Consider the following 24,650-nt stretch of genomic DNA (forward strand, 5'->3'; position numbering starts at 1 on the left):
GTGGTTTGCTTAAATTCCACAATCACAGGTCGATGTGATTGAAACCTTATTTTATTGCATGGAAATAATATCTATATCTAAGGATATCTAATAATATCTAAGGACGATGAAAAACACAGTCAGTTCACTTCTGTGTGCCAGCACAGCCAGTTTATTCTCTCTATCCCAGTATAGTCAGTCTAACCAGTTCATCTAACATGTCATTGAATGTGTTTACATGTATAAGTCACCTTACATCATCAGAAGCCTTTTTCAACATTTTGACATCGGTCAGTGTCATCATTGGTTTGGGTTTGATGTGTTTTTAGTTGCTGAGAGTTGGAAGTTACATTAGATCAGAGATTAAGGAACAATTACATTGTTTTTCTTGTATTTCCACACCTCAAAAAATGTCCTTGTTCTGACTTCTCAGAACAGGCATAGTCTCTTTTTTCCCCCTGAATGTGTTTCGGCTCATTATTTTACTTTTGATTCAGGCATGTTTCATATTTGTTCTCCGCTTCAGTCGCTGCTTTTCTGCCGAATAAATCTTTTCCTGAACCCTTCGGACGTTAATCCTCACAATCACAAACACCACCCAGAGCCAGCCTGTCACGCGGCCATGGCATGGGGAGCTCTGTGGGCGGAGACTGCGTCCTAGTTTCAGCCAATCAGGAGCGGAACGAGGCAGCGAGCGACCTAGTTTGAACCAATCACCGCTGGGTAAAGACGCCGACAGACAACAGTGTGCGCGTGCCGGGGCCATGTGCTGATTCGACGCTGAGCGCGAGAGGCAGACAGGGACACGGAACATGGAAGAAAACATACAGCTCGAGGCCGATTTTATTGGATTAAATGAAAGAGGGTAACCTCTTCATCTGATTTAGAAGCAATTTGATAGGTATAGGTTTAAATGTTACACTTAACCATATTTTTAAGATGAGACAGAGGTGGGGGGGGTCGACGGGCACCTCAGGTGCGCACGCGTCACTTAAGCTTCGCTCTGTGACAGCGGTCGTCACTGTTGTTTTGACTCTTCAATGACAGCGTGAGAGAAGAAGGGGCGTGGCGTCTTGAGATCAATCCAGGAAGAAGATAAGACTGTGAGGGCGTGGCTTAACCCGTTAAACCCTCTGCCGCTTTCAACCATTGGATTAGCACTGAGGGAGGCGTGGTCTTTGGATACTAAAGCATGTTGCGTTCGCCTGTAGAGGAAAACAGATATACAAATCGAGCTCGGTAACCACAGACTATTTGCTATGACCACAAAACATACTGATGTGTAAAATAAAGATAGAGAAATGCTTTTCGCTAATTTTTAAACTGTATTACTTATAAATAAACCCATAGCTTAGTTACTGCGTTTATTTCCTTCCAAATATATTAAACAAAAAAATGCTTATGTCATCAGAGAAAAGTGGCTTCAACATAGGGACTCAATAAATCCCTGATATTAATTTTATTACTGTATTTGCTTAAGGTTCGGCAAATCTAAGGAAATTTGATGGAGTGTTCTCTTTTCCCAGCTTTCTCACGGACCATGAACGCAGTACAAGCGATGGAGTAGAGAAGGATGTCACGCGTGTTGGGGCGGGGGCGTGGCCTGAGTATGCAAACGATCGACGCCCCCAAGCGCCTTTCCCCCGTGAGCGGTGACGTCACAGGAGCAGCCCGTGTTGGTTCCAGCTGACTGACAGAGAGAGAGAGGGAGAGAGAGACACAGAACGACAAAAAAGAGAGAAGTGTGTGTGAGAGAGAGGGAGGGAGAGAGAGGGGGAAAATAAGAGCCATCAGTTCCATCTATCCGACTCCCACACCGGATATTATTATCATTATAATTATTTTTCTCTTTATTTTCTCCATCGTCCCTTTTTCGCTCATATTTCTTCTTCTTCGCCTCGACCGGACTCTCCTGGGTCTAATCCTTTCCCTCCCCTGCATGGGACGACAGACATCCACATTTTCATCTGCTTTCACTTTATGTTTAACCTTTCTACTCTCCGGAATAAAACTACCGGACCGGACCGGGACCCAAGCGAGGACCGTCTTGCTCGCCTGTCCGTCAGCGGTTGTTTCCGGAGGATGAATTAAGCTCGGGAACATGGTGCCATTCTGGAGATAAGTCTGCTCTCTCTTCCTTTTCTCACGTTCTTTGGCGGACAAAACCGAGCCATCAGGTGAAAATCGGGAGCGCACGCACGCGTCACCTGCCCATCCGTCCTCTGTTTTCGGGTGTTGACGCCGCGCCTGTCAATTACAACCTCTAATTGGATTATTGCGATCTTGAACTTTTAACAGTCTGCAGGTTCTCGCCGCCTCCCCCCTCGCCTCCCCCTCCTCCTCCTTTTGCCTAGAAGTTATGTCAAGGCCTCTCACCCAACTCTTGCCGCCGGATCTCCCTGCAGGGGCCACCAGCCCCCACTTTGGAGCCAGCAATCCGGCTGGAGTTGGGGCTCAAGGCGGTCACCTGACTTCCATGACCAACCTGAAGTCACTGCTACAGCTGCCAATCAAAGCCGACCAACGAGGCATCAAGGACTGCTGCGAGATGAAAGGTGAGTGCGTGTATGTGCACGTGCGCGCGTGAGAACGGCCCTGGGCTTCTGCAAGTTCTTAAAGGGACAGTACATAGATCGGCTCCAATGGGGGAGGAGATGCACAAAACCAAAATCCATTTCAGTTGAGAAGAACGTTTGGATTCATTTGTTGTGATTATTGGTGCAACATAAAAATTGACAACAGGGATTAGCATGATGCTATGGTGGTGGTTTGCATGGTTCCTGGTTTGTATTGGTATAGGAACCAAATTTACCAGTCGAACATGAACTTTCAGCTCTATTTGTGTCATCACATGTTAAAAGAACCCAGAAATGAAGCCAGTGTGTGTTGGTCCACATTCTGTCCCAGGTCGTGGGTCGGACAGTCAAAGCCGCATTTCCACATCGCGGTCCAACATGGTGACCAAAGTTCCCAGTGTGCACGGTGGTGTCAGTGGGAACACCGACCAGCTTTAGGGGAGGGGCTTAATTAGACAGGCTGTCATCCGGGGAGACATCACATTCTAATGATTAATAAATATAAATCATTTTCTGTAGAAATAACAGTATTTTGCTTTAATATCAGTTGTATCACGGTGATTATTAATGTGTGTGTGTGTGTATGTGTGTATGCATGTGACTGAGTGGGAAGGTGTGATTGTGAAAGACAGAGGAATGGCTTATCTAAAAACACATACACACACACACACGCACACACACACACACACACACACACACACACACACACACACACACACAGTGCTATAGCTTTATTAGAAGGTTCCCATTTGCATGTCGGCGTTTGGTGGCGAAATTATTACCGTAGCTGAGCGGAGGAGGAGAAGGAGGGTTAAAAAAAACCACAAACACACTCTGGAGTAGATTCTACTCAGATGGATTTTACTGACTGAACTGTTTCCCATCTGCCAGCTGTCATGACAAATATTAACCAGGCTGCTTCTTCTTCCTCTCCTGATGCCATAATTCCCAAGTCAGCTGCTGTCACTCACACACACACACACACACACACACACACACACACACACACACACACACACACACACACACACACACACCCACCCACCCCTGTTAAAACACTAACATCTCACATCCACTGTGAGGTCACGTTGTCACGAGTCAGCCCTCACAAGTGTAGATAAATGTGCGAAGGTGGAAAGGGTGCTGTTTTGCGACCTCTGGCGGCTGTTACTGGCTCTTCTTTTTTTGCATGAGGAGGTGGAGGAGGAGGGGATGATGGTGAGCACAGCTGACAGGCTCTTCACAGATTCACAGAGAGAGAAAGCAGCTCAGCGGCCTCGGCTGTGTCCTCATTGTCAGCGTTCATACAGCCCAGAGCGCTCTAATGATGGCTGATGCGTTCAGGGGTGTGAAGAAAAATCACGTTTCACATGTGATGGGGCTTTTTTTTCGTTGCCGTTTCCCTTCACGAGCAGTTTCGCTCTTGCTTTTCCCTCTGATGTTTTTTTGTTTGACGCCTTCATAACCGCCCACTCCATCCATCACCCCCGTCTTTCCTCGCACTCATTTCTCTCCTCCTCTCCTCCTCGGTCCCTCAGCTGATTTACATTTTCTCAGGCTTGTACAGTGTTCACTCTTCATCTCTCACTTTTGCTACCATCCACTCCTGCTGCTCTTGCAGGGATTTCCCTTCCAGTAGTAGGAAGCAAGTGAGTTTTCATCATACGGATGGTGACGACTTAGAATCACTCACCATCATTAGAAATCCAGAAAAGACAAGTGATCAGTAGATTAAATATGAACTCCAATGACAGCTGTGAAGCCATCAGGAATGCCAGGATATCAGTTCAGTAATGACGAACTGAATGTGTTGAGCCTGGTTTATAGACACATTCTGATGAGATATTTGGGCTTTATGAGCTATTAACGAAGCCGGATCAACCTTGAAATCCTGGATACTTCACAGCACCTGTGTTTATGTGCTCGACTGACTGTTTTAGCATCAATTCCTTTAAAAGGCAGCAACCCACATCACACCTATGTCGTGATCGCATGCTATCATGCTAATGTGACCCTTGCTAGCCATGTGGAAGTCAGGCAGGCTGAATTTAGCTGTGTGACTGGCACCAGATCCCAAAAGGCAGATCTGAGTTTCTTTGGTTTTATCTAGGATTGTTTTGGATGATTGGAGATGATCTAAACAAGCCTGACCTCTCATGTCCAGGAGACCACAGCAGGGGCCCTGTGGGACCTCCGGGACATGGGACAGTGGTGGGACAGTTCTTTAGGGCTTCATCTGTGACTCTGTTCTATCCCATAATTCCCATAAATATGAGAACTATGGGTTGAATGAGTCAGATTTTAAATGGCTTTTAGTGTCTGGTGGTCACATCCTGATCTGATGGTGATGAGTTGAAACTGGTCTGCAGTAGAATGAGTGCCCCTTAGAAACAGGAGGCGGAGGATGGTGGCGACTCTGTCCATCTTTGTCATCATGTGATAATCTTGTTATAATTGTCTTTATGTCTTTTAATCCCTTCAAATTGAATTTTCCAGCCCTCCTCCGCCTCCGGAGCGCCGTCTCCTCCTCAATAGTCTCTCTCAGCTCATTTAAATCTGCTTTTTATTACTATTTTATTATTAGTTTTTATTATTCAGCCATTTATTGAATATGCACTTTGCAGCATGGCATAATTCATCAGAATCCTTTCATCAGAGGAATAAAGAGGCTAAACAAAGATTCTCGATTTGGGTTTTATTCTGGTTCTGGAATTTTGATGCTGTTTCCCTCCGTGAGAGGTCGGTCAAGTCAGCTTTATTTATAGAAGCGTTTTAACTGACGTGACTCAACCTTCAGCTGCTCGCTGGCCGATCTGTCGGGATGTTGGCCATGCAGCTTTCAACTCCAGACTTCCTGTTGCAAAGCTGAATCTCACCTGGTTGTTGTGACAACCAAGAACTAAAAACGAGCCCTTAAACATTGTAAACTAAAGAAGGAGCTGAGCGAAAGCATCTGCTTGATGCTTCAAATGATCTCCTCTCCTCCTCCAGACAAGGACAAGCCCGCCGACTCTGACGAAGACTCCGTGGGCGTCAACCCTGGGGGGCCCGCCGGCGTCGGGGGAGGTCTGGGCTCCAGCACGCTACGGTCCAACTCCCAGTCGGCTTTCCTGGGCCCCATGCTGTGGGAGAGGACCCTGCCGTGTGATGGGGGCTTGTTCCAGCTTCAGTACATGGACCTGGAGGAGTTTCTGACGGAGAACGGGATGGGGATGCACAGCAACGGGCCCAGTTCCACCAGTGCCCAGATCCCATCTCAGGTTAGTCTCCACTAAATCCCAGTAAACAATCCAGTTCTGCTCCAGTACTGAAGTTTGTCTGTTCCTCTCTCCTCACCCAGAGTTCCCAGTCAGCGGTGCCAAACCAGAGCTCCCAGTGCCCTCCAACCTCCCCGCCACCCTGCTCTTCCTCATCCTCTTCCATGTCTTCCTCGTCCTCCTCTTCCTCACTGCTGGGACTGGAGACCGTCCAGCCGCAACCACCACCTCCGCCGCCCCAGCAGCAGCAGCAGCAAGGCATGATGGGAGGCCCGGAGTGTCTTCACGGTGAGTGAGTGAGTGAGTGAGTGAGTGAGTGAGTGAGTGAGTGAGTGAGTGAGTGAGTGAGTGAGTTCAGGTGCGTTTGCCTGGAAACACACCTGAACCACAAACATCGGCCGTCTCTCCAGGTAACAATTGTGAAGCTACACGCACGCTCACACACACGTGAAGTTGCACCGACGTGGTCTTAACAAGGGACGTGTTTAACCTCCGGCGAGGTGTCCTCTAACCGCATCTCTGATTAGCTCCTCCGGCCCGTTTTCATCGCCGATTCATAATTCATGGTTTCCTCTCTCTGCTGCCTTTGATGGGAAGCAGAACTGGCAGAAGAGGAGAGTTTTCCTGTCCGTCATCCCATTTTTCTTCTCCCCGAGATTTCAGAAGTCTGACAACTGAAACCCAAAAGCCCGTCCTTCCCCAGCAGACGGCCCTCTTTTCCTCTTTCGTCCCGAAAGCCCTTGAACGAATCATCACAGCCGATTTCATGCTGATTTATGGATGGCGGAGGCTTGCGGAGCTCCCGGTGGCGGCCGGAGCAGCGGCCGACAGTCGGATGTGTCGCTGCTTACAGAGGAGGCGGCAACGGTTGCAGCAGTCGCTGCAATGCCGACCCAAAACTGGTGCCAGGTTCAGGTTAATGATGGAAAAGTTGGTGTTTCGGTTGTCAGATCGCAGCCCAGCGTCAGGCAGGCGACTCCGTTAAAAAGATGGCTGGTAAAAAAAACAGTAAAAGGGATATTTGTTAAAGTTTGAAGATGAAATAATAAAATCTGAAATCTGTGACAGATTGAGACTGAAGCGGGAGAGAGGAGCGCTGGATGCTGCTGCCAGGCTGTGTGTGTGTGTGTGTGTGTGTGTGTGTGTGTGTGTTCATGTCTGCCTGAGTGCCTCTGCAGATAACTGTGCACACACACTCCAAGTGTGTGCTGGCGCGCATGCCTCACGTGCACACGTTTGTGCTGTTGGCTGAACTTTGAACATGCATATGAGAGCATCCTCTTTATTTCAGCTTTTTCACACAGCCGGGTTTTAATGTGAATATGTGTGTGTGTGTGTGTGTGTGTGTGTGTCTTTATTCTGAATTATAAACACGTGACTGGGTTGAGCATGATGCATCCAGGCAGAAATCCCTCAGGTCGTTGGGGAGCTAAAGTGTTAGGACAGAGGGAGAGAGGGGGTGGTGAGGGAGAGACATGGAGAGAGACAGAGGGAGAGAAAGAGAGCGAGAGAGAGAATAATTGGGCTATAATCATCTCTTCAGCATGCACATTTGGTCTGATATTAATGAATTCACATTATTTATGCTCGGAAACAAAATTTGAGGCTGCTGTGGCCACTTCCTCCAGAGTAGGAAACCTCAAAGGTGACACCAAAACCAGCCGATGGCTCCTCGTGCGCCCAATCAGCTGTCAGTCACCACGTCCCCTTGTTGTTCCGCAGACAAAAACAAATGACGATGAACAACGAGAGACTCCAAGGTGTCCGACATATCAAGCAGCCCCACTGCAGCCGGCCACCAGAGGGCAGCCTCACCTCCGTCAGCACGCTCATGTCACGTTTAGCCTTTTTAAGTGCGTTTTTTACTTGAAATATCAAGTTTGTCGACGCTGTGTCACAGACGGGGGCAGGAGGTCCATTTCCTGATGAGCTAATAGTAAAAGAGCAGTGAGGCTAATTTGTGTCATTTGAGAAGCTGGTTCTGTCTGCTGAGACTTTCAGCAGCACATTTGCTTCAAGAATCGCTCACGTTGACATCTGCATTTTTGCTCGACAGTCACCAATGGTGCTGCTGAGCAGCGCCCACGCCCACACGGACAAAAGCAACTTTATTATCTCATTTTGACTGCTCACGTTTGGCTCCTTTCACCTGCAGTTAAAGGCTGCTTAAACATTTCCAGGTCACTTCACCCAATCAGGAGCAGGCGTTCAGACCAGGGAGTCCCAGCAGCATCTGCAGGCTGGAGGAAGCACGAACCCAATGACCTGTGCGGAAGGAAGCATCTGCTTTTATCAGCGCTCTTACAAATATGAACCTGAGCAGATCAGAACAGCCTCCAGTAGACGTCCAAACAGATCCTGGATGCGAAGGACCGTCCAGATGTTATCAGCCTGTGTTGGAATTGCAGTCGCGGTTTTAATCTCAGACACGTGAAGCAGCCAAAAGCAGAAGTGGTGAAGCTTCGGAGGGAAGTTCAGATAAAAACCAACAAAGCAGCAGTGTAAAAGGTTGATAAGTGTTAATGGAGGCCGAAGACGGCGACGTTTCAGTGGTCAAATGGTTCATATGGACACAAATATCCAGAATAAACTCTATTTAAGGAGAAAGTAGCGGACTTCTGCTGATTTGGAACTTCAGCTGTTAGAACAAAAGCAATCATTCATCATTGGAGAAGTTAAATCCAGCGTTTGGAGAGGCCGGTCTAATGAGGGACCTCCTGCCGGCTCTCAGCGAGGGTCTCTCAGCGAGGGTCTGCACTGATCATTCGTTTAGAAACCACCAAATAAATAAATGAACGCTCATTTACGGGCGGGATTCCTCTTAGTTTGGCTCCCGTAGGAGAAAGAGAGACTTTCCTGCCTCGGCCTTCGTGGTGGCGTCCTTTACAGCTTCAGCATTGGTTCCAAGAGTGGGCGGGGTTAAATCTTTTCCCCTCCTGTTCTTATCTGTTAACGTACGTTCAGGTGTTCCGATCGTTTGAGCCGATTATTGGATGCCATAAATGACGCGCTCGTCTCCCCGACAAAGGAAAAGAAAGTGTTATGATGTTTGCACAGGCAATCACAGCAGTGGGGGGAGGGGTCAAATCATGCTAGGTAGCGTTATCGCTCGATACCCGGGCATGATAAAAATACCTGCTGGATCGCAGCACGTTAGCAAATGCAGCTAAGTGTCACATTTTAAATGTGAGCTGACAGAAAATTCTGTTTGTTGCTTTTCCTTGTTTATTTTTTGAAAGATTTGGAGGGCAGGAAGCGTCAGCGTGCAGCAGCTCCGAGGTTTCAGCTGCTGAAGGGTTAAACGAGACTCTGACTCTGCACTCTGCAACAGCACACAGAGAGCAGAGCTGCAGGGGCAGAGCCACTCAAGAGTGTGCGCTTTGCATGTTTTCAAAGCTTGCTCGCCCCCCCCCCCCCCCCCCCCCTCCCTCGCGCCCTCACACGCTCGGCCATGTGCGGCGGCGGCGTCACGTGCCGCTGCAGAGAGAGTCAGAGACACAGGGAGAGAGAGAGGAAGCCGTGAAGATTACAGAGAGAATAAACACCGAGGACGGAGCAGAAGAAGCAGAGCGATTAAAGAGAATTCTGAGTGCGTTTCAGAGCAGAGCCGTGCACGTGCTGCGATATTTGACAGAGCTGCTGTCAAATATTTATGATCTCAGAACATCCACCAGTCACATTGTGCCCTCGTCAGACAGAGATTGGCCCGTTTACGCACTAAAACAGGGACGTGAGCCACCAGGAAACGCTCCTGACCACCAAGACAAACACGTGTTTAACAAGCCTCGCGACCAGAAACCCCATGTTCAGGGAGAGACCAGGGCGAAAATAAGAATCCCAGTTATGTAGGTTCAGTCGGAGGAACAGAGAGCAGGACAGATGGAGCAGGAAGTGGAGAACAATGACTTATCTGCTTCCAGTCCGAATAAAACTGGCACCAACTGGTGAGTTCAGAAAATCCTGCAAATGGGGATTTCATGCGTCTGTGCCGTTGCCATCGACCCAAAGTCGATGTTTCCTGCTTCTGAACCTGATCACAGATCATCCAGCTGTGAGTTCCTTGGACAGGAAGAGTCAGGTGAGGTCAAACGGTGGGAAGAAAGAGGAAAATCTGCTTCCGTCAGAACTCGGACACCTGTAGAACCACCAGGTTGGGAATTATTCCTGGTTTACCGACCGCTTCCTGTTGGCACAGCTGGACACATCTGTAGGAACTGGAGGAGAGGAGGACCCTCTCGACACCCCTGGCAAAGACGGCTTTGGCCGCTGCAACCCCCGAGCACCCCACAGAGGTGGTGCACACGCAAAATCAACCGAAATTCAAAGATTTGAGGCCTTCATCCGGTCACATGACCTTTTAACTTCACTTTCATTGGTGGTGGCCTTTGTAGTTGAAAGCGGAGCGCAGCAGCAGCGCGTTGATGTCCTTTAACCCCGCAGCAAAGTGCATCGGCTCTTCACAGGAAGCTATTTTTAGACGGTCTCGCCCACTTCCTGTCTGTCCACCTGATTGTCATGTGACCTGACGGATCAAATCCCTACATGCTCACCTCCCGAAGTGTCTGTTAAAAAATGTGCTCCCTCTCGTTATCTTAGTCCACGGCTGTTTACGGGGGTTTAGAGTCGACGCAGTTCTTATTAGAGTAGATAAAACAAATCTCTGCGTCGCCATTACAACAGCTAATCTGCCGATTGCTCGTCAGCGTGGAGGGGTCGAAGCCCTGAGAACTGGTGTTGACTCTGTGTAAGTGGTGCTAAAGCCTTAGCCATCTCCCTGTTCCTCATCAGCGTTTGAGTGGCGGCGATACCACGGCGGGTTTACTGCGTCGCTATGACGACCAGATCACGAGTAAATAAATCATTCGCTACAATTATCTAATTAGCAGCTGCAGTAATCTACGAATGCATCACATGATCGTGGCTGTGGGGGCGCCTGCTCTCCTGCTATAAGCTAGCGCCGTCCTAGCTTTAATTTATGAAATATTTTGGGTCACATGATCACTTACATTATTTTCATCTTCCCAAACATCTGGTTTTCACACACACACACACACACCCACACCCACACACACACACACACACACACAGTGTACACACCCCGGCAGGCGTGGACTCTGCACATGCACTGTGAGCCACGTGCACCATCACGGGTGGATGCATAAACACCAGAAACAATCGAGTCCAGGTGCCCCACCCGGGAGTCGTGTTCTTAATGTCAACACACTGGCTGAGGTTATGTCACCATGGCGAGGACGCGGCGGTCGCGTCCTCCCTCCCTCGTCACATGACACGGTGGAGGAACCCCCATGACACCGTCCAGGATCCGTCCAGGACAGGACAGACTGCGATTGTTCTCAGCCTCGACGCATCACAGACCGACTCCAGACCGAATTCAAACTACAGCACCGATTGTTGCCTAAAAGACAGGAGTCCCCCATGTGCTTGTGGAGCCCAGAAAGAGCCCAGAAAGAGCCCAGAAAGAGCCGGGGGCGTCCCACTTTGACGCAGTAGACCACCATCTTCTGCCAGACACCATCCAAAACCAGCTCCTTCTGCCTACTGGACCAGCACGTGATTGTGTGCAGCTGAGCCGCACATTCCTCACACATCACACATCTTCTTCTGTGTGCTCACCAACACCTCGCCGACCGTCTCCACCCCTCTTTGTGGTAAATACAGGCGGCGTCCTCCTTCAGGTCTGCGCCAGGCTGTCCTGGGTGTCCACTCCCCGTTTGACCTGTGATCTCAAGTGAACTTTGATTCTGTTCGGTTCCCCCCTAGCCCGTTTCACCCCTTTTGCTGGTAAAAGAGTATCTGCGTCTTCCTCGCTCTCCTCTCCTGCCCCCAACACACCTTTGGATGGACAACAATGGGCCCCTTTGTGCTGGAGAATCCACAGCACATTTCTGAGAACTTTCCAGGAACTGCAAACAATCGTAGGTGTGGGGACATTTGGAACGGACTCATTCAGCTCCTGTTTCATTGAAAAGGCTCCTGTAGTGTTTCTACTGACCCACCCGGTCAGGGGTCAGGATCAGCTAAGCTAACAGCTATCTGCTGTTCTGCTTGTCTTGGTCTTCCTCACACTCCCCCCCCCCCCCCCCACCCGGGGTGTGTCTGAATCCCTGTGGGCCGTCTCTGCTGAGCCAGATTGTCCTCACGTTTGTTTCCTCGCTCTGGTCCACCAGCGGTCCTGCTTTCTTCAGACCCAGTTAATGGGAACTACGGGTTTGCGTCTGGGATTTTCTTGTCCCACCAGTTTTGGTTTACACCAGAAAGCTCACTATTGACCACATAACTTATAATCTGCTTCATACCTAAAAGTCTATTTCACCTTCAAGGAGACAAAAATCAACGATAAACTGGTTTTACAGGCCGAGGCGGGAAGTTCTCACAGGAAAAGTTGCTGGTTTGTCTTGTGAGGGAAGTTGTGGATGTGTTTAAGATAGAAAGGAAGCAGCCAAAGATGGCAGCAGACATGCACAGCCGTGTTTACATTAGAGGGAGGGGACCCCTCCTTATGTAACACATTTCCTATATCACATTCCACGTGTGTATTGTGTTTTCAATCCAGTTTCTCTTCTCCGGTTTGGGACAAACAGCTGCTGGCAGAGCTCACAGTCGGGCTCGCGTCGTCCGCTCGGCAGACAGAAGCGAGCTGGAGCGACTGTTTATCGGGGATTTAGTGCTCAGGGAACCGGTGCTGTGATTGCGTAATACTGACTTTAATCCTATCGATACTGGTCCAAACCCGTGGAGGCATCGATATTTTCTACTCTGGGTACTCGTTGTTCAGGCTTTAATGCTAATGTTCATGCTCCTTTTAGCCAACCGCTCTCACCAAAGACAAAATCTGAAACGCCGGTGGGTGGGGCTTGTCCAAACATCACGGTTAGCTTATGACCTAGCCTACGTATGTAAACATGACAAGCAATCAAAGAAGCGATGTTTTGAATCGCTCCCACGCTTCAGCCAGTCGATGGTGATGACGCCACTGTTTATTTCTCCCACCTTCACTTCCCTTTTCAGCTTCCTACATTTCCCAAAATGCCTTTCAGTGACCCCCACTCCACCCCCGGGAGGCCACAGCGATGTATTTGCTCTCAGCTGTGCGTTTTGCTGCGTAGGCGCATCAAGTGAAAGTGAAGATCAAGCACACGTCAAGAGGAAGAGTTGCTCACCTGACTCTTCGACCTGAAGCGGTCTATTTTCGGCCTCTGTGGGCGTCCGTGCCCACTGCGGCCCCGCTCAGAACCTACCGCCTGAACGGAGAATGGAACCCAAACACTCTTAACAGCCTTAAACCCAGTAGCTGGACGGCGGCAGGACCTTTAAACGGGCTTCAGAATCCATCTGGGGGGAGTTCTCCCACTTTTACAGAGAACATCACGCGTCCTCGACGGCCGCAACGATTCACGTCCTGTGGCGAGGCGCGCGATGCAGCAGCGGCCATTTTGAAAGGGAGAACTTTTGCTTCCACCCCACTGAATTTCTCCAGTGTTTGTGCAGAACGTGTCCTCACAAAGTGGGTAAAGCTCCAGATGTAAGACAGCAGGAAGAAAAGAGGAGGAGCTAAGAACAAAGGTGCAAAATCAGCATTATTTAAAAGAAACGATCTCATATAAGCAGAATAAGTGAGTGGCAGCTGTAGTTAAGGTGTTAATTGTTGGGTTTGGGTGGCCGGTGGACGGACACACAGACGGACGGACACGGCTACGTTAATGAAAAGAGAAGCGGCTCCTGCTCACAGACAGGAAATGAAGCCGCTCCCGGTGGCTGTTTACCCAGCAGCCCCTGAAGCCCTGTTCTTGGACCACTCTCAATTTCTTGCCCAAAATGGTGGCTATTAGGACGGGCTTATCCAGGATCAGCTGGTCCAGCTGCCAGAATCAGATCAGACCAGCAGTTCATCAGATGGACAGATGGACGGCAGGACGTATAGATGGATAAAGAGGGGGGATATAGGGTCCACTGCTGTACACCGAGGCGCGGCATCATCTAAAAATCGTGTAAAATGAATACCGCTCAGAAAAAAAGTGGGTTTAATGGGATCATGTGTCGCTCACACCAACACCACCTCCAGTTTTCAGGGATTTCTGGCATCAGAAGCACGGGTCACCTTAACCAGCGTACCTGTTAGCTGCTGTTAGCATCCAAGGTAACTGGAAACAAAAGAATGATGGAAGTCCTGCTGCTGAAGTGAAATCTCTTTCTTGGGGAACAGATTTCTGCATTTTTCTGCCGCTTTTTCTGCAGCTCTCGGGGCAGAAGGTCCAGGTCCAGGTCCTGGGACTGACCCAGAATGGTGTGTTTGTGTCTAAGTTACTGTTAAGGAAAAATAGGTTTTGTGGCGGATCTTCCCGTATCTGCGTTGCTCCTCTGCCACCAGTCAGCTGGATGAGGAAACACAGGAGCCCTGTGAAGCTCCGCCCCCTCGTTGCCTAGCATCGGCCGGACCTCCCGGTGCCCGTGGAGGATTGGTGGCGTTACGATAGGATGACTGACAGCTCTCGGCAGCAGCTGGGTAGTAAATCAGCGTTGGTCCTGCTGCTTTGACTGACGTTTCCAGAGCAGTGAAACAGATCATGAAGTTGTTGGGTTTTTTTTCGTTAATCCTCCTGGATATTAATCACCAGGATTTAGATATAAATAAATAAATCAGCATAATTTCTGTCCTCTCACGTCGTTCTCCAGTGAAATTACCTGCTGTCGCCTCTTCCTGTTTGGCTGTCTCACATCGGAATATCTTTCTGTTTCTCTCTGGCTCTCTGCTTCTGCAGTTATTTTTAATTTGTGGCTCAGAGCCCAGAGCTCCAAAAAGGGTCTCTGCCACAACAGATTGGTACTGGGTGACTGCTCAACTCGGTAGAGAGAAAGTTTGCTGCTACATCGGCGCTCTCCGGGATGTGAAAATAGGCTCTTTGTCATCTCAGGCTGGGGGTAAACGATGACTTCAACATCCATGTAAACCCCCTCCCTCAGCACTAGCCAGGAGCAAGATCCCACAATGTTCGTCTGTTCCCTGATATTTATCCCCAAAGCTCGGTAAAGCCTCAACATAATCTCTTACCTGACAGGATTTAGGGGCTTTTATTTTCTGATGTTTCTCTTTCTCCTCGTTCACTCATGCAGAATGATTTTATTTTCGTAATTCCCGCGCAGGGGTGAACGCAGATCTGACCCCTGCGCCTGCAGAGATCATAGAGAGACCCTGCTGATTCTGTCCAGTCCCGCACTGCCACCTGGTGGCGGGATCGCGCCGTTGCAGCCACCATGAAGCAAAACAAAATCAGATTTTGAACATTAACATTTATTACATTTATGGTCTAATTCCCCTTCACCTCATGTTAGTGGGTCTCACTGGGCTGTAACTGCTTGTGTGACTCTGGAGCCAGTTAAACCAGCGCCAACGCCATTAAAACTGTTTATTCTCATTTATGTCGGTGTGCTTCTGGTCCAAAACAATCATAAATCTGAGCACAGCTCATCAAGAAAAACAAAAATCTGGTGAGACATCATTAAAAGGAGAACAGCAGCAACTAAAAAAGGGAGACAGAACCAACTTTTAAAGTTGCTGAGAGTTCTCGACGATGTTTTAAACACAAAAGTCTCTGCAGATGTGAAACGACTCTGTAAACACAGACGAGAGCCTCCTGTTTGTCTTTCGCTGCACCAACATTCGCTGGGATCAAAATTTAATCCGAGGATTCCAGTGCTTTAGCCGCCACATGCTCAGACGACATGTGCAGCGAGATGAAGCTGAGGCGGCTGCCAGGACGAGGAAGCAGAGAGGCTGAAGTTTGAAATGCAGACGTCCAGATTACCTGGACCTAAAAATCCCTCTTTCTTCCATTTTACTGAAGCTGATGAAGCCGCGATGACCTCCCTGCCCCCCGTCTCTGGTGGGTGAGCCCTCGGCGTGACCTTTGACCCCTGGGCTGCAATCTAAAGCTAAATGGTTAATCGAGACGCTCGGTGTCGCTCACAGGCTACAAAAACCTCCATCGTGGTGGTCTGGGAACGGCCCAGGATCCACCTGTTGGATCCTGTAGTTTCATCCAGAACCTGGACATGGACAGCAGATGGAAGGAAGCAGTAAAGGCCTCTAACCTTTAAATACTCACTCTCTCCCTCAGGTGGTCAGGCGGTGCCGCAGGACTCTTCGCCTTCCTCCACTTGCCCGCCTGGACCCCCGGCAGGTGCTAACGGCAGCAGCGACATCATGGTGAACTTTGACCCCGACCCGGCAGACCTGGCGCTGTCCAGCGTTCCGGGACAGGAGGCCTTTGACCCGCGGCGACACCGCTTCTCGGAGGAGGAGCTGAAGCCTCAGCCCATGATCAAGAAGGCCCGCAAGATGCTGGTCCCCAATGAGCAGAAGGTACTCCATCTACAGATGTTGTCCCAGATGTTGTCTCCTTCCCTGTGACAGGTGCGCCCCAGCAACGCTATTGCTAGGCCGTTGTTGGCGGTGTTAGCTGATGCCACCGCCCGCTCCTCTGAGGTCCGATCGATGCCTTCAGAGCTCCAGATGTGTTGAGATTTCATTCACATTTACTCGGACGGATTCGGGCGCCCAGATCCTGGATCAGATCAGACGGTTCCTCTCTTCTGCCGTCCGAGTCAGACCTCTGTAATCCATTAACGATCTCTGAGGTTTCCAGGGCTCCTCCCATTCATGTCTGAGCTGCTCTAGAACCTTTAATTCCTCGTAGCGACGCAGGAGGCCAAATTTTTTACATCAGACCAAATTTATCGACCCCTAGCTTTGACCTCGCCGCTGACCTTCTCCACAGGTAGGTGAGGTCTTCTCCTGCAGGAGCCTCAAAGCTCTTCAAAGGGATCAGAGGATCACATCAAAGGAGCTTCTAGGAGAGCTTCTGGAGCTCTAAATGTCGCTCATGTTTAACTTGAATTGCAAACGTCCGTCTAGGACTGAACCCAAACGGTTACTGACTGTTGATCTCTTGCCGCCCTTCTTCCTTCCCGCCATCCCGCCCCTCGTCATCGCATCACTGACCCTTCTCATTCCTCTCTTCTTTTTGTCTTTCCCCCCCCACTTTCCTCCCCACACACCCCAACATCAAACACCGGCGCTGATAACAGGATGAGAAGTACTGGAACCGGCGAGCCAAGAACAACGAGGCGGCCAAGCGCTCGCGGGACGCCCGGCGGCTGAAGGAGAACCAGATTTCGGTGCGGGCCGCCTTCCTGGAACGGGAGAACGCCGCCCTTCGCCAGGAGGTGGCCGACATGCGGAAGGAGCTGGGCCGCTGCAGGAACATCATCAGCAAGTACGAGAGTCGACACGGGGACTTGTGAGGAGGAGGAAGATGGCGACGGAGGGGGAGGAAGGTCCGGGAGGGCAGCCAAACAAAATGGGAAACAAGGAAGTCCAACAACAGCAGCACTTTACTTGAAACGGCGAGGAGGAAGGCCGACGTAGACCTGCAGGGGGCGCCGCGCGACACCGGCGCCGAGCGGATTTGGATGTGCTGGGAAAGTACGAGCGCACGTTTATTTTCCACGTTTGACTCTTTGTCCCTGCTGCTTCGTCCGATCCACAGAACTGGCGGCGGCGGCTTCGGGTCGCCCTCGGCACCGCGCTCGCCGCCGCTGCTGCGCGGCGTTTCTTTGCAGGTAGTGCGTCCCGGCAGTTCCTTTGGCCAGTTCAAACGGGGTGTTGAATTCACATCATGCCAGTGAGATCTCGCTTTTTAGCCTCGGGAGGTCCGATGTGCGGTTTTTATATAAATCTATATGACAAAGAACACGTCTATTTTTGAAATGGGTGAGAAGGCGCCACCGGTCCAGCAGCGAGCAGAGGGTGCACGGGATTACGTCCACAATGCAAAGAGATTTCTACATAGGATTATTGTATATTTTTCTATTAGCAGAGTTACTCAGCCGGAGGATTTTGGAGATAATCTTTTGTATATTTTCTATAAGGTGCAGGGAGGGGCCGCTAGCCACACCGCGGGCGTTTCCTCCCGGATGATTATTGCGAAACAATAAATGATCTATTTTTAATTTCCGTGGATTCGTCAGAGGTGGAAGCTTAACTGAGAATGTATTACGGTTGATTCAGGTATTTCACACGGACAAGACGAGGCTAGCATCTTAGTACTGACTGCTTTTTGGCGCGGGGTTAGCGTCGGGAGGAAGGCTACGAAACGTGTATAGTTTTAAACTTTCTTTGTCTTTTATTTCTCTGTCGGGCTCATTGAGGCTCCTGATTTGTTACCTTCTATTTGATTCCGATGAACCTCCCGATATTTCCGATATTTTTTGGGGGAAATAATCGCTGTTTTTGAAGGTGACGTAGAGAGAGAGAGGACCAGAAGAAGAAATCAGCCATGGACACACACGCCAAGTGGCTTTCGCTTTCTCGCCCACGGCGCTCGGTCTCTCTCTCTCTCCGTCTACCCCTCGAAAATCCGGCGGGTCAAAGGTCGAACTGTGACTGAAACCTTCAGCGTTCGCGCACACACACACACACACATGGGTTTAACCTCTATCCTTATTGTTGTTGTTGATGTTGTTATGGACTTTTATGGTGCTGATCTGATCCCACACACACTCACACACACTCACAAATACTAGCTGCCTATACCCTTTCTTTGTCTTCAATTCCTTCTTTTGAGTTTATTTTCTCTTTCTTATGTTGCATTATTGAACGATCATATATAGATTGACACACTTGTCTATACCTCCTTCAAACGTTACCCAATGAGAAACAAGAAATGCACCCTACTGCTACTGTACCATACAACTGTACTATTCTCTCACTAGATATATGTATATGATATATGCTTGACTTATGTGATTATAGTTGTACTATACATAAATGAAGATATTACAGAGGAACCCATACGAATCATTTCTGTTTATATTTTCTCAGGTGTTTTTGTCTGAGGAATAAAACTCACGTATTGAAAGTCTTTGACTGAATTGCAGAATCTGGTTTTGGGGGGGTTGTGGGGACCGTGGGTTGTGTTCCTGTTTTTATTTTAGCACGTTGCTAAGCCGAGCTGTTGGGTTTGTATTTATTGTTATGATTCTGTTGTACCTCAGATTATTTGGAACGCTCTCTGGGACCAACTGATTGTTCGCTAAACCCCACTCAGCTGCTTTTGCGATTATTCCTTCAAAAATCTCTTTTAGCCAACTAGCAGCTTTTTTTTTTTTTTTTACAGTGTCTAGAGACTTGATGTCGCAGCTAGCTAGGAAACACATTTGGACTAAAGTTCAACTCCTTTTTGTTGAATGTACAAAAAAGTCTCTAAACATAAATAATTCAGTCACCTGAAATATAGAGCCGCTCACATTAGCATCCCTTGCTAGGGCGGCTAACATGGACTGATGGATTCTGTCATCTGACGCACTACCACCTGTTTAATTAAAACCCTGGCTTCTAATGCTAATGCGCTAGCTTCTCCTAGGACAGGCGGCCATATTTATGAGAGGGGTTTAGTGAACGCTTCATTTACGTCCTGTCTTTATTTAAACTGCTAATTGCTCTGCAGCCATATTTGCTCGTGTTGCTACAGTATAAACGCTGTTGTGGTGGTTAATGTTCATATATTTATATATTTGAGTCATTTCATAGCTTCAGAGATTCCCACGAAGAAGACTCGATCTTACACGACCAGCACCCTCAGCTGTCCTCCAGCCCTGAACATGCCCCCCCCCCCCCAACGTCGACTTCTTTTGGTTGATTTTGTTTGAGCTGATCAGTAAATCTGATTACCGACACAAAGGTGTGACCTTAAATCCCTGAAGAAAAGTCTTCTTATGTTTCCATCTGCTGACGGAAGAAGAAAGCCATGTGTTCCTTTTCTTTTTTAATACCTGGGATTTTTGGATTCCTCACAGAAACTTTTGGAGTATTTTTCTATGTAACTGTGTCGTTGAGAGTTGCAACAGTCGCTGCCGTGGAAACGGCGGCGGACGGTGACAGCGACGTCGCGGCCGTGTCGGACTCTGATTTGTGGATTCACTGCGAACTCCTCCGTGTTGTGACGGACTTTACCCCGACGTCTCACCAGTGTTGTGTGCTGCCCACGAGGATGATGGGATATGTGGTCCAGTTTTCCCTACAAACACCAATAAATCTTCTCTTTACTCACTAGTGGAGGGTTGCTGTGCGTCTGTCTGCTCCCTCTTCTGTGTGTAAAAGTTCATGGTGAGACCATTAGGAGTGATTTTCTGTTTGTGTGTGTGTGTGTGTGTGGGTATTATTCATGTTAGCACATGGAAATACATTTTTTTCCATTCCAGAACACGTGTGTGTTCCTGTAGGTGTAAATTATGGACAGATTAAACAGCGGAGTCTTTCACTTCAGTTATTTAACACACACACACACACACACACACACACACACACACACACACACACACACACACACACCCCTCTGCGTGTGTGGGAGTGTATACCCTCGCCACCTGTGTCTGGTGGGTTGTTTCAGCTGTTGGGCCGTGATGTTTGCGTCATCAGCAGCCATTCTTACGGGGACCATCTGCCCGAGCTGGTGCTGCGGCTCCAGGGCCAGAAACACGCAGCGGCGGCCTGTCGCCACGGACGCGTCCACAGGCTGCAGGAAGCAGTTCAGATTATCAGGAAGCTAAACCCAAGAGGATGAAGACTGAGATGAAGGCAGGTAAGATCAAAGCTGCAGTGCCCCCTGGTGGCCGACTGGCTTCTAACCAGGTGAACCTCAAACACAGATGATGCTCTGTTCATTTGTCTTATTATTTTGGGGGGACTTCATTTAAAACCATTAATTAAAAAAAATCATGATGGAACCCTGAGAATCACATTTTTGTGCTTTTATTCCACTGACAGTTTTAATGCTAAATAAATTCGGCATGATGATTTAAAAACAGGCACTTAACCTTTTTAAATTTCAACAGCTGAAAGTTGGTTTAATTACCTATTCTGAAAAGTTTAATTACCTATTCTGAAAAGTTTAATTACCTATTCTGAAAAGTTTAATTATCTATTCTGAAAAGTGAACTTTGTTTTTCTGAAGCCACTTCAACCACTAACATGTCAGGGTGCATCTGGAGGGATGAGAAAGTGAAATTTTTGATGGAAATGATCAAAACTAACATAAATACAGTATGTGCGTGAGTGTGTGTGTGTGTGTTTGTGTGAGAGAGAGAGAGGGAGAGAGAGTGAGAGAGGCAGAGAGAGAGATTGGCTTCTCAAATGGCTCCTTGATCATCTGTTAACCTTTTAAAACCTTATAACCTCACCTGAGTTCTGGGTATTTTGGCCCTGCCCACCTCCGGTGGTTGAACCAATCAACAGTCCTGGATCAGCAGAGGGAGAACAGAGTTGGAACAGGCTGTGGTGTTCTAACAGGTCAGTCAGAGAGCATGACTAACCAACAGCTAACTTCCTGAGACTTTTGGACACCGTCAAAGTTCCGCATCAATAATATGGCTAAATGAAGCGAGGCTGAGTACATATACGCAGACAAGCTTTTAATCAGCTGCTGTCTTCATTAGCCTGCATCTAATTAGCGCTGATTTAATCTGCGTGCAGAGTCATTAAGTAGAGCAGCGTGAGTGGTGCCAAAAACCGTCCCAAACACCAAATGTGACACAGACTATCGTAAAAACATCTAAAGATGCTTCATTCATGGCTACAGAGTTAAGAGCAGCTAAACCACCTTGGCCTTAAACTCCACCACCCTTTACCCAGCAGGCATCAGTGCACAGGAACCGGCCCAGAGGAGCCCCAACTTCTGCTCTTGTCCTTCTGTTTCTCTGCCTGCCCAAGTGTTATAGAGCAGCTGAGGGTGTTTTAGGGCGCCAATGCTAGCCAACATGCTACAGAAGCTACACTTCCTATATTGATTTGGCAACAGGTGCTTCAAACACCAGCAGGGCTTCAGCCTCCACATGTCCTTCTTGTCTGTGTGACTAGGATGTTTCCATAGGTTCTGCAGCGTCTCTATAGCAACCGACTTCACTCGGGGGCTACTTAATAGCCAGCATAGCCATGCTAGCTCATCTGTCAGTTCACAGTGGGTCTTTCAGGTTGACACATGTTCCTGGAGCTCAGAGTCACTTGAAATGAGATGGTGTTGAGCTAACGAGCACCAGAAGGCTCCTCTCTGTCTCTATCGGGGTCTTTGGGAGTAAAATGGAAAGTTTCAACTGTGAGGAGGTGCACACACACACACACACACGCACACGCACGCACGCACACGCACACGCACGCACACGCACACACACACACACACACACACACACACACACACACACACACACACACACACACACGCGCATGCACGCGCACACACGCCCCTCTGTTTCACCACAGGTTCACAGTTCTTCTCTCCACTGTGACCTTTGACCCCTCCTCCCTTCCTGTTACAGGTTCCTCTCAGGTTCCTTTGCCTGTCTTTGACCCGGATCACCGTCTCCATGACAACCCTGAGGCTCGTCTGGTTTTGGCCTGTAAATGTCAGACATCACACTTCTCCTTCGTCTGGAATTCAGAATCTCTGGCTGCGAAAAGGTGACTGGCTGTTTCTCAGGCGAGGCTCGCTGATTGGGCGTTGTCATGGAGACGGTCAGTGCTGCGGGCGCTGTATGTGCGAGCGTGCATGTGAGGGGCGGCTCCCCCCCTGCAGAGGTGGAAGAGCTGCTGAACTGTTGTGCATCATGTTACGCGCGTGTGTGAAGGATTAAGTGCTCGGACATGTTTGCCCTCCATGTTAAACTGCTGCGCAACTTGACATGAGCACAAGTGTGCGTGTGCGTGTGTGTGTGATTTTACAGCGATTAAATGAATTTTGACATTAGTGTTGTATGTGTGTGTGTGTGTGTGTGTGTGTGTGTGTGTGTGTGTGTGTGTGAGCCAGAGTGCAGTGTTAGCTGTAGGGAAGATGAGCTTTCACACACACACAGCTTCCTTTCTAGCAACATTGTCATTCTACCAACAAAGTGAGGACATTTTGCTGGTCCCCACAACTTCAGGACTGGTTGAGTGCTAAGATGTGGTTGTAGAGTTAATTGAGTTTAGGGTTAGGGTCAAGGTTGGGGTCAGGTTTGGGGTCAAGGTTGGGACCAGGGTCAAGATGTGATGGTTAGGACAAGGAGCCGAGGAATCTATGGAAGACCTCCCAAAGACAGGAGTATGGGAATGTGGTGTGTGTGTGTGTGTGTGTGTGTGTGTGTGTGTGTGTGTGTGTAAAACCGTGACCTTAGCTGCCAGAGGAAGAAGGTGATGATCTGAGGAAAAGAAGGATGGATTAAAGAAAGGATTAAAAACAGAGTGATGTTGCTTTTCACAGGATTAACGGCAACATTTAGGCAAACACAACAAGCACTTAATTCTTCCTCTGAAACAAACTTTAAAGCACCAATAAAATCAAAGAAGCAGGGCATTTAGTCCGTCCCCTCTGTGAAAACGCTGCTTACTGCAGTAGAACAGGACTGTAGCTTGTAGCTAGTTAGCATTCTCTAAACTCTTGTGAGCACATCTGGATGCAGGTGAATCTGCTTGTGTGACTTCCTGTTGTGTTTGTGCTCGGAGCCGATTATGATAATGAGACCGTGATGGGATTTGGAACGTGCGGCGAGGAGGTGGAGGCTGGTGGCTGCGAGCTTAGCGGTGTCGCTGCCGGGTTGACAGGGATTTCTGGGTTTGTAGGAGCAGGAAGTGAGTGAAATCTGGCTCTGTCTGTCCTCCGTCCCTCCGCCGAGCGTCTCCTCTCCTCATTCAGCCACTTTTTAGTCATCCTGACAATTCTCGCCTTTGCTTTCATCGCGCCTCCTTGTGAGCCTCAATCTCACACTTTTTCCCGCCAAAACTCTCGTGCTCTCGTTCCTTTCCCAGTCCCGTTATTTCCACCGTCCCCCTGGTGGACATGGAGCCGGACAAGGAGCTTTGGTCGAGACAGGAAGTGTGGGTGCTTCAGAGGACAGAGGCTGTTGGACCCCAAGTTTTGACCGTAACAGAGGTGGAAAGCTCCTGTGGCACATGAGGGGCTGGGAAGGGGCGGGGCTAATGTGGCCCCTCCCTCCTGTCCAGAGCTGGTCCTGTTGCCATCAGGTTTCTGTGTTGGTGGTTTTCTTCTGTCTGAAGCTTCTTGGACCTTCTGGGACTCTTCTTCCATTTCCTCCTCTTCCTCTTCATCTGTTCCACGGGGGCAGAAGACGAATCTTTGCCAGAATTATCGCCGTCGTGACGGGAAAAACGACTTCAGCGCCAACGGCTGTCAATCATAAACTAACCATAAAAGGTTGATTTGCTATTTTGAAAATTTAGTCAGATTTCCTTTTATTATTAGAAAAAGAGAATTAGTTCAGGTTCACACACACACACACACACACACACACACACACACACACACACACACACGCACACACACACACACGCACACGCAAGACTGTCTCTATGAGTCTGCAGCGCAGTGCTGCCACCCTCAGGTGCCTTGAAGTCATTGCAGCTATTTGATTGAGACAGTTTTTATATTTTCCTATTTACTCTCTTTTCTAAAAGAAGATGCATCTGTTACAACAACAAAATTACTAAATACAAAAATCTGGTTTAAACTGTTTTCAAATCCTGAGTGGTTTATAAACTATTTCCTGTGAAAAGCTAATCAGGTTCAACTTTCTACTTTCATTTCATTTTACGTTATGGAATTCTAAACTGTCACTGAAGTGCTTCAGGCCCCTGTTATGCTGGTGATATAAATGACTTGTGGCTCATTTTGAGCATGTTTTAATTAACGAGCTTGTCTTTATTACATTTCTCTGTTTTAAAATATATTTAAAGTGCTGATCAAATTTGCTGGAACCGTTCTGCAGTTTGGTC

The 24,650-nt window shown here is 48.6% G+C and overlaps 1 protein-coding gene and 1 long non-coding RNA gene across 4 annotated transcripts; one reads left to right on the forward strand and one right to left on the reverse strand.

Moving 5' to 3' along the window:
* Window positions 1–133: 133 nt before the first annotated feature.
* LOC115251716 (uncharacterized) lies at window positions 134–2,494 on the reverse strand. Of its 3 annotated transcripts, XR_003890243.1 has the most exons (3): window positions 2,356–2,494; window positions 1,519–1,669; window positions 134–1,184 (listed from the first exon to the last, which is right to left on the reverse strand). It is a non-coding gene; the product is annotated as an uncharacterized lncRNA (long non-coding RNA). The 3 variants fall into 3 exon arrangements; XR_003890241.1 differs by lacking the exon at window positions 134–1,184 and having other exon boundaries at window positions 1,502–1,669; XR_003890242.1 differs by lacking the exon at window positions 134–1,184 and having other exon boundaries at window positions 1,502–1,665; window positions 2,356–2,487.
* Window positions 1,660–19,943, forward strand: dbpa (D site albumin promoter binding protein a). Its single transcript, XM_029845052.1, has 5 exons — window positions 1,660–2,534; window positions 5,547–5,815; window positions 5,896–6,100; window positions 15,949–16,193; window positions 16,919–19,943. Exons 1-5 carry the CDS (start codon window positions 2,339–2,341, stop codon window positions 17,132–17,134), a joined length of 1,131 nt encoding a protein of 376 aa, XP_029700912.1. The 5' UTR covers window positions 1,660–2,338; the 3' UTR covers window positions 17,135–19,943.
* Window positions 19,944–24,650: the final 4,707 nt, after the last annotated feature.

Source organism: Takifugu rubripes, chromosome 12, assembly GCF_901000725.2.
Source record: "Takifugu rubripes chromosome 12, fTakRub1.2, whole genome shotgun sequence".
Classification (NCBI taxonomy): domain Eukaryota; kingdom Metazoa; phylum Chordata; class Actinopteri; order Tetraodontiformes; family Tetraodontidae; genus Takifugu; species Takifugu rubripes.

Bases quoted from the DNA above. Each gene is read 5' to 3' on its own strand.
- dbpa (XM_029845052.1), top strand. From the start codon at position 2,339: ATGTCAAGGCCTCTCACCCAACTCTTGCCGCCGGATCTCCCTGCAGGG. The intron at 5,816-5,895 runs GTTAGTCTCCAC...CTCCTCACCCAG, and splicing joins GTGCCCAGATCCCATCTCAG to AGTTCCCAGTCAGCGGTGCC. The intron at 6,101-15,948 runs GTGAGTGAGTGA...TCTCTCCCTCAG, and splicing joins AGGCCCGGAGTGTCTTCACG to GTGGTCAGGCGGTGCCGCAG.